Here is a 10,043-nt window from a genome sequence, read left to right as displayed (position 1 = left end):
TCTCTCTCTCTCCCTCTCCCTCTTTCTCTCCCTCTCCCTCTTTCTCTCCCTCTCCCTCTCTCTCTCTCTCTCAGGCTGTAACATTGAGATAACAGAGTCTGTCAGAATACTCTTAGTTTTTTGATTAGTGGGGAAAAGTATTATAAATGGGATTTAGCTAAGTCAGGAAAGGAATGGGTTTTGGCTTTGAGCTTTTAGAGTGAGTGTAATTATGTTAATCATTTAGAGCAGTGGTTCCCACCTTTTTGTGATCGCGTACCATGAAGAAAACTAGAAGTTCATCCCTCAGTTCAAAGAAACGCCTCGTTGCATTAACCTTAGGAGAGCCAGCGAATCTTTGTGTGGTAGAGGAGACAGATGTCATCAGAGCCGAAATCTTCACAGGGCAGCTTGAACAGCCGAGTATTCAGAGCTGAAGTTTTGATGAAATTCACGATTCTGATAACTCGGTTCAAGCATGATAAAAACTTCGGAGGGTGCACCTGAGCACAAAAGGGAAATCTGTGTATGACACAATGGACAGCTGTGGCATTTGGTGACACAGCTTTCACATGGGCTTGAAAACCTGTCTTTCAACCGAAGATAAATGGAGCCCCATCTGTCATGCATCCGACCAACTTTTCCCAGTCCAGTTCATTCTGCTGGAAGAAATTGTCCGAAATGTTGAAAATATCCTTTCCTTTTGTTGTGCTGAACAGCTCCTGGCTCAGCAGTAGCTCAGTCTTCACAGCATTATTCTATGTGAAGCGGACGTAGGTAAGTAGTTGACAACAGTTGGTGACGTCCATCGATTCAAGTTGAATAGCAAACCCATACTTTGAGCTCTCACTCCCTCAATCACTTGGTTGGCAATATTGACCGACATCTCAATATGGTGCTGTATAGTGTTGTTAGAGATGGAAACCCTCTCCAACTTTACCACCGCCTCCTCTCCAATTATGTGCCTGACCAATATCTTTGCCACTGGAATGACAAGAGACTCTGCAATGGTATGGGACTTCATGTTTTTGGCCATCAAGAGAGCAACTTCAAAGGATGCTCTCACAATTCCTGCCCTCTTCCAGTAGATCTGGCCAGTCTTGTCTATGTGCTGCCACTTTATGTTCTCACCAAATCACTGGAAGTAACTCAGTCCTTCTTGTCCTTGTGATTCATCTCAAGATGACGTTTGAGCAGGCTGGGTTTCATGGCCACATTGGAATGGGACTTCATACAGACCACACACTGTGGAAGAGCTTCTCCTCCCTGCTCGATTGCAATGAAGCCATACTTTGTGTATGCAGGGTCGTAGTTTTACTTCAGCATGTTATCAAATCCTGTAGAAAAGTAAAAAAAAATTAATCAAGAAATAAAGAAATATAAAAATTTAAAAAATACAAAATAATATTAATACTAATAATAATAATACACACAATAATAAGAAAATTATGGGTATGAAAGTAGCAAATCGTTGCCAGATTACCTTGTGTAAGGCAGTAAACATTTTTGTGAAGAAAATATTAACTTGTAATGGCATGCCTGCCTCGCTAGCCCCCAGTCAACCTCTACCCAGCCCAGAGAGAACAAAGACATGCACCAGAAACCAAACAAACAACTGTCATTTATTAATGAGCACACGGTGCATTTTATACGCGTGTGCCCCTCAAGGTCACTCATAGCATCATACCATACTCAGGGTTACATGCATTGGTTGGATGGTGCTGATCACTGTACAGAGAGCGAATAAAAGGTTAATCAATGGTGTGCCTGTAATCGAAAAGTACTGATTACTGGTTGATCGATTTGGAAAGCATTAATCACATGCTGGCCGAATATTGGAAACAGGACAAACTAAAAATTATATATTACCCTGAAAGTGCTCGTGTACCACAGGTTGGGAACCACTGAGTTAGAGGAACAAAGGCTGATGTAGTAACTGTTGAAAAGAAAGGAGGCCCAGCTTAGTAGTGGGATAGCGATTGGAGTGTACTGGTAGTAACTTACTGTATGATTACAAAATGTGACATCGATATGTACATTTACTTCCCCTCACAGACATATGTGCACTGTCTCCCTCTCTCACCCCCTCTCTCTCTCACACAACACAGGTAAAGAGTAAGAGTGCTTGTATACCTGTATAGTAAATTGTTTCAGATGGATGTAAGGTGGTGAAGGTGACAGCAATGTGTTGTTATGACCATACTTGTGTAATGTGAACTGTTCAACTCTGTCGTAAGTTAAAATAGTAATGCTTTTATTGATTGTAAGCTGTGCTCTATATTAAGATGTGCAAGGGTTTGTGTGTCAATCTGTGGGTGTAACTTCATGGAATATTTATGCTATTGGATTATTATTGATGGTAGTCTGCTTCGATAGGAAGAAGGTAGCTGACCTAGTATGACATAAAGTGTATCACTTAAGCTATGTGGTCACTTGATGTAGTAATAATAGCAACCATATCTCCCTCAAATTAGACCCAGTCATCTTAAGTAAAGATTGCTCATGCAGATAATGTTGTTCTAAGTACTTCTAAGAAAACAAGATGACTGCTGAAATGCCTGTGATCATAGATCTGCTTGATCAGGGCCAACCTGGAGCTAAATAAGCTAAATAATAGTTACAAGCGCATAACTAACTGTTTTTTTTGTTGTTTTTTTGTTTCATCTCGGGGCATTAAATATTGAGGAGGATGATGATGTTAGTCCTAAGTGTGCAGACCTATCACAGATGTTCCAGTTGTGATCATCTCATCATTTTAGGAGTATTCAAAGTTTCCATGGCTGTGTGGTAAGAAGTTTGCTTCCCAATCACATGGTCTGAAGTGTGGCACCTGGGGCAAGTGTCTTCTTCTGTAACCTCCGGCCAACTAAAGCCTTGTGAGTGGATTTGGTAGGTGGAAACTGAAAGAAGCCTATCATATGTGTATGTGTGTGTGTGTTTGTCCCCCACCACCACTTGACAACTGGTTGTTGGTATGTTTGTGTCTCCATAACTTAGTAGTTCAGTCATAGAGATTAAGTACCAGACTTTAAAAATAAGTACTGGGGCCGATTTGTTTGACTAAAATTCTTCAAGTCTACCCCAGCATGGCTGCAGTCTAATGACTGAAACAAGTAAAAGAATGAAAGAATACTATTTCCCTTTTTTTTTCCTTCCAGATGTAGTAAATATTTATCTGTTCCTTTTTTTTTTTTTAATGGTAAGGTATGCTTTGAAGGAGACTTAACTGCTGTTTCTAGTTGGTCAACTCTGCAGAGACTTCTTAATTGGTTATAATCTCTGGTATAGGTCACAGATATTCCCTACTGCTGTGAATTGTGACAGGACACTACTCAATATTTTGCTTGATACGCTGCTGGGAGTATCATTTAGGAACACAGAAACACAATGGTTAATGTAAAAGCTGTCTTTGGTGTAGTAGTCTTGCTTTCCAAGATGTTTTTCCCTGAAATTCAAATATGGAAATTGTATGAGGATTACACAGCAATTATCTAATATTCAACTAGTTTACTACTTGAGGTCTGGCCATGTTCTTCTAGGCTAATTAATGTACCACTCAAAGTGTGCCTGTATTATATTGACCAGATTCTGTTGTCATGCCACTAGGCCATTTAATTTAGTCCTCAATATCTCACACATATTTCTATATCCTCCAAATAACTGATATTCAACTCTTTCACCATATTTTGTCTTGTTATTCTTTTGTAGATGTCGATCCAGTGTGGAGTTTTCCATCCGTGCTGCCTGGTTATTAGGAGCCTATTCTGCTGATGTCCTCAAACCTACATGGAAAAATTCCCAAGGTGTCAAATTAAAGAACATGATACTTAATGAAGAACTACGGTAAGTAGGTCTACCTCCTTGTTACCCCAAATTTGCCATCTTATATGTCTATGAATTCAAACTCTACTTTGAGCAGGCTTTGATTATATTTCATGTATGTCATACAGTATATCCCTTGAGTCAGCTTGTCCGTTCTGTTTATTTATTCAGTTGTTGTTTAATATATTGTTGTGTGAGAGTGTGTGTGTGAAAGCAAGGATTAACTAAATAATTACTTTTTTGTTTTATATGTCCCAGTTGGTGACAAGCTGCTTGAAAAAGGATTGTGGTAATTCAGCATATATGTATTACTTGAAATACACTCTTCATATTGTTTGTAACAGAGATGCTCATTTCAAAAACTGTTATTTTAGGCAAAGCAGACAAATAATTCTCAGTAAAGGGTTTCATTATAAGCAACGTTTATAGTTTATCTATTATGGGCTTTGCTATAAAGATTGTTTTTGCTCCTTCCATCACATGAATATCTCACATAACATCTATCCAAAAAGAAGCAGAGTCCTTCAAGCTACAGTAAAGTCACCATCAACGTCTGACGTTTGGTTTTGTTGACAAACATTGTGAATCTTTAGTCTCTGGCAATTTGGATTCTTTGAACTGAAATGGGCTATCAGTATGATGGTAATATAGCAGTGAGGAGTTATATAGTGAAACATTTACAGATTTATGAGAATGATAGACTATTTACCAGTATTATTTTGGAATTTGTTTCAGTTGATGACACTCTCTACTTTCTTTGGAAATGGACTTTGTATGTTGACAAAACAAGTAATCATTAGTTTTATTGCTTAGCCCTAGACAAGCCCTTATCCCACAATCTATAATCAAAGTCATTCTACTCATGCTATCCTTTCTCCTTGTTCAGACAATGTATCTAGTACTACATTATATATATCCTTACCTTTTGTGGGAGATGTGGCTACTATTTCTTATTTCTTTATTGCCCACAAGGGGCTAAACATAGAGGGGACAAACAAGGACAGACAAAGGGATTAAGTCGATTACAACGACCCCAGTGCGTAACTGGTACTTATTTAATCGACCCCGAAAGGATGAAAGGGTAAGTCGACCTCGGCAGAATTTGAACTTAGGACGTAGCGGCAGACAAAATACTGCAAAGCATTTCGCCCGGAGTGCTAACGTTTCTACTATTTCTGGCAGGCTTTTTTGTTGGGTCACATAGCTTCTTTGATGGCTAATGAGTTTCCCTTATACTTCCAACAAGTTGAGCATCCATGTACAGGCCATCTTGTCAGCTTGTTAGGATCTCTGATCAGCTCATGAAGTTCCCTCTTTGGTTTGTATTGTTATTGTTTGTAGTAGTCACAGTAACTCTCTGCCATCTATGTTCAACTTTGAAAACTTTTAAATTACCAATCAATCCAGGGTAATACATTGGTAAAATTGTTAGATGAAATGCTCATGATATTCACTCTGAATTCAGATTTTGCCTCGGGATTCAATTCTTACCATTACCCAAGGCTTACCACCTTATCATGGACCACAATTATGAAAGCTGTAATAAGTGATGGAGGATTGTGGCCATCAACTTACTCACATAAGCTCTTCCACACTCTCTGATGCATCGGCTATTGATAACTTTCCTCCACTGTTCTCAATTCTGGGTTGTCTTTTCTGCTTCTCTCCAGTTGGATTCTTGCTTTTTCAGTACTGCCTCAGTATCCCAACTCCAGCTATTTTTAGAGCACCCTTTCTTCTGCCTCCTTTTTGGATTCCATTTCAGGACCTGATGTGTCATATATTTTCTCAAGGAAAGGTCTTCCTCTCTCTTGTCGTGTTGGTTTTGAATTGTTATTGATGCTTCTGCAACTTTATTTTTTTTTTTTGAGGTAGCAATGGTGGTCCTATGTAAACCTACTTTTACCTCTAGAGAGAGGTGCTCCATGTTAGTTAGGCCTTTATCCTTTGACATGTTCAGCAAGAGAGGCCCTAACAGTAGCTTGCACCCTGCTGCCATAACTTTCAGGGTCATTACAGTACACAAGCCACCACACAAGAGCTGGACTTGGGATGGGGCTGTTTACTGCTGCAGTTGAATCATGATGAATAATTGTAATAGTATTATGTGTTGGCAGGACACCAGACTAAATGTCTTACAATATATCATTTTGAATCTTTACTTCAATTTCTGAATTCAAATCCTGCAGGCATTGAGTTTTTGCTTTTTAGACTCTAAAATCAATAAGTAAACTATGTCCTAGCTCTACTATACAGGTCATTGTTATTATAAAACCAATGTAGAGCAGCGGAAGGCAGATACAGTAAAGTGCAGGACAAAGCCTATGCTGAGCAGTGCATGGTAGATATAGTAGGGTGCAAGACAAAGCCAGTGCAGAGAGGTGCATGGCAGATATGATAGTGCAATACAAAGAGCCTGATGGTTCCTAGTTAGTTACGCCCCTCTTGTTCTTCAAACCCTTCCAGTATTGACTTTGCCTTTCATCCTGTCTAGAGTCAAAATAAATACTAGAGTCAATTTTCTTGGCTCAGGTTCACAATCATGAGGTAGTGAGTTCAATTCTCAGGCTGGGCTGTGTGTTGTGTTCTTGGGCAAGACACTTTATTTACTCCAGTTCACTCAGCTGTAGAAATGAGTTGCGATGTCCCTGGTACCAAGCTGTATTGGCCTTTGCCTTTCCTTTGGATAACATCAGTGGTGTGGAGAGGGGAGGTGAGGCTGGTATGCATGGGTGACTGCTGATTTTCCATAAACAACATTGCCTGGACATGTGCCTCGGAGGGGAACTTTCTAGGTGCAATCTCATGGTCCTTCATGACTGAAGGGGGTCTTTACCCTTTACATCCCTTTCCTAAAATTGTGGCTTAATGTCTATTAAAAATCATCATCATCATCATTTATTATTATTATTATTATTATTATTAGAAGCAGTAGCAAAACCTGAAATATCTTTGATCACAGCCCCACTCAGTTGAAACTGATAAGCTAAATAACAAGAACAAGAGCAGTAATTTTACTTACTCTTTGCTTCTCTCTGTCTCTTCTTCTCGCTTCTCTCTTATAATCTCTCTTCCTCTCTCATTCCAGCCCATTACGCCAGAAGAGTCCATCAACCCTACCAAGCCCTACTCAACAACAGCACCAGACACCATGTCCACCCACATCTCCAAATTCCGTCAAAAAGACTCACCATCGTTCACGATCAGATGCTACAGGTTTGTATTGCTCTCCTATGTTTGTATGTGTGAGATGTTAATTAGTGTTGGCTGTTAATTAGCTTGAAGCGCTTCAGAATGCCAGGTGACCTATAATATTTTTATGAAGAAGTAGATGATGTTGGTCATGATGGTGATGGTAACCTTCTCAGTAAAACGAGGATGCTGTGGATGATGATGAGTGAAGGGCTTCTTGCATTGTCATTGTGTATCTCTTTTCAGCATTTCATGCAATTTGCGTGGCATTATAGAACGGTATGCATACAGTTGCATCATGCACGTGCACACTCACACACATATTGACCATCACAAGCTAAGATTCAACTGACCTCATTTTCGGGAAGTCTTCATGACCTACAAAGGTCATGAATGTTTTTCCTGTCCTTTCATTAAATGATAATGAGAATATCTCACATAGTTACTTTGACATTGTGATGTATACATAGAACAGACATTATTCAAGCTTATATTTGTCCACACTTCACCCCATTTTACAACCTGACACCAAACAGGGCCTGATATGTCATAACTGTGCACACTATACCCTACACCTAAAACACTACTCTTGCACAACCATACACATAATGGGCCTAACATGCCATGAGTGTTAATACTAAGACCCATACAAGAGAACACTAAACTGTGTTGAACAAACCATGATTGTTTGCACTAGAACCCAAGAAGCCTGTCCTAACTTTCATACTATACATCAGACAATCTAAATGTGCTAGAACACATCTTGATTGTCACTGTATTTTTTTTTTATTATAAAAACAGGCTTTATAAACCAGATACACTATCCACTGACTGTTATACTGTAACCTGCATAACTAAAATTTGAACTTAAAACATGGAACAATTGATATTTCTGATATACTAAGATCCAGTCTCTACTAGAACATTTTATATATATATATATGGCATATTGTGTTTATGGATTGATCAAGAAACAACAGCTTGCATTTATCATCTCAACTAACCAGATCATAATAATGTAGACTGTTTTCATTTAATCAAGATTCTTGTTTTGCAAAAAGAAAAAAAATGTTTGAAAGATGTACATCTTAATCTGCGTGTGTCTATACAATGGCTGATCAATAAGTATCTGGACTGTTGCTATAGTAACGAAGCTAAAGCACACAGAGTGAAGCCACTTGGCAAAGATTGACCTTGAACTCTGCTGTGCATGCACACTAAGTTTTAACGTTCTAGCTCACTTCAGCTGTTTACAGCAGTGCTTGGAAGGAACGTATGTAGTGTGTGATCGTCGCATTGACCATAATAGAGAAAGTTGTCATGGCGATACCTGCTCAGAGGCTTATGCAAAGTTATAGAAAGTGTATGGAAAGGAATGTATGAGTCGCACACAAGTGTACAAGTGGTTCAGATGTTTCTAAGATGGCCAAGAGAATGTCAATATTGATGAATGTCTGGGAGACCTGCAACCAGTAGAACTGAGAAAATCATCACATCACAGACGTGTGTGCAGCTGTGAGGGGAAATCATCAAATCACCATCTGTGAGTTATCAGAGGATGTGCAGATTAGTTCAGTTTAGTCCATTATCACTGAAGATTTGGGTATGAAACGCGTGTCTGCCAAGTTTGTGCCCAAACTGCTTTCAGCTGACCAAAACACACTCAGGTTTCAGTTGCACAAGATCTTGATTGTGTTGGGAATGATGAAAACTTTCTGGGAACTTTGTATAGGCCTCTGAGCAGATATTGCCAAACTTTTGGCAAAATTTGATGCAGATTTTCTGCTCAACTTCCTCTGTCATGGTCAATGCGATGATCACACGCTACACACCTTCCTTCCAATCACTGCTGTAAACAGCAGAAGTGAGCTAGAACATTAAAACTTAGTGCACATGCACAGTAGAGTTTAAGGTCAATCTGTGCCAAACGGCTTTACTCTGTGTGCTTTAGGATTGTTACTATGGCAACAGTCTGGATACTTATTGATCAGACCACATATATCTATCTGTTTGCTTCCACAATAGTTGCCTATCATTGTATTTCATTGACTCATTATGCATTTGTTTATCACTTTCAAATCTCTTGTCATTTGCATGTCCTTTCTAAAGTAGGAAATATTGTTGTTGGCCATTGAATATTGTTCATGGAATATTCCAGATTATTATTTGAAACAACTGAATTATGTAGTCCTTCAATAGAGATTAAAAACTGTAAATTTTATGAATATTTTACCCTTGAACATCTATTGCTGTACATTTATTTATATAGATGGGTACAGGCATAGTTGGGTGTTTAAAAATTTTGCTTTGCAACTACATGCTTTAAGGTTCAATGCACTATCTTGAGTAAGTATCTTCTAACTTGGCCTTGGGTTGACTAAAATTTTGTGAGTTAAATTTGATAGATAGAAACTGTGTTGAAGCCTGTCAAAGGACTGTTTCTGAACTGGGGTGGTAAACTTAATGTGTCACCCTGTTGAACATTACCACATGTGGTCCGTGATTTCCTTTTATGAAGTCCACTCTGTTGCAAGCAACATTGAAGTTAGGTCTTCAATTTGAAGCTAACTACTTCTTACTAGTCATGGAGGTCCTGAAAAAGATAATGGGCGCCACTCTTCTTTCTCTGACTAAGCCTTTAAATATCATCATTCTTGTCATCATCATCCTCATCTCCCTCTTCTTCTTCATCATTTTTATGTCCACTCTCTATACTGGCATGGTTTTGACAGGTTGTTATTGTCTAAGTCATTTCATATTTGGATATACTGCCCTCCTAGTTATCTTGGAGGACTACATTTTTTTTTTTTTTTGTACATACCATTTTTGGCATGGTTTCTTTGCCAGGATGCTTTTCCTAACAATTTTACAGAGTATACTGGATGCATTTTGTAATGACACCAGCATTAGTAAGGTTTCTGGTGCTATACAGGCTAAAGAATCCTCATAGATATGTGTTTGTGTGTGTGTGGAAAAGAGAGAGAGAGAGAGAGATGAGGATATAATACTGTGTATAGAATTGGCATGGTCATCGTGATTGGTTCTGATTG

At 38.8% G+C, this 10,043-nt stretch overlaps 1 protein-coding gene across 4 annotated transcripts in view; it reads left to right on the top strand.

Moving 5' to 3' along the window:
* Positions 1–10,043, top strand: part of LOC106875522 (phosphatidylinositol 4-kinase beta) — a 122,638-nt gene that overhangs the window by 78,007 nt on the left and 34,588 nt on the right. For all 4 annotated transcript variants that reach the window (XM_014923714.2, XM_014923712.2, XM_014923713.2 and 1 more), the window contains 2 exons: positions 3,688–3,822; positions 6,890–7,017. In XM_014923714.2, the coding sequence (XP_014779200.1) occupies positions 3,688–3,822; positions 6,890–7,017 (263 nt within the window). The remainder of the gene's footprint in view (positions 1–3,687; positions 3,823–6,889; positions 7,018–10,043) is intronic.

Source organism: Octopus bimaculoides, chromosome 4 (genome assembly GCF_001194135.2).
Source record: "Octopus bimaculoides isolate UCB-OBI-ISO-001 chromosome 4, ASM119413v2, whole genome shotgun sequence".
Lineage (NCBI taxonomy): Eukaryota > Metazoa > Mollusca > Cephalopoda > Octopoda > Octopodidae > Octopus > Octopus bimaculoides.
This window is presented reverse-complemented; position numbering and strand designations above follow the sequence as displayed.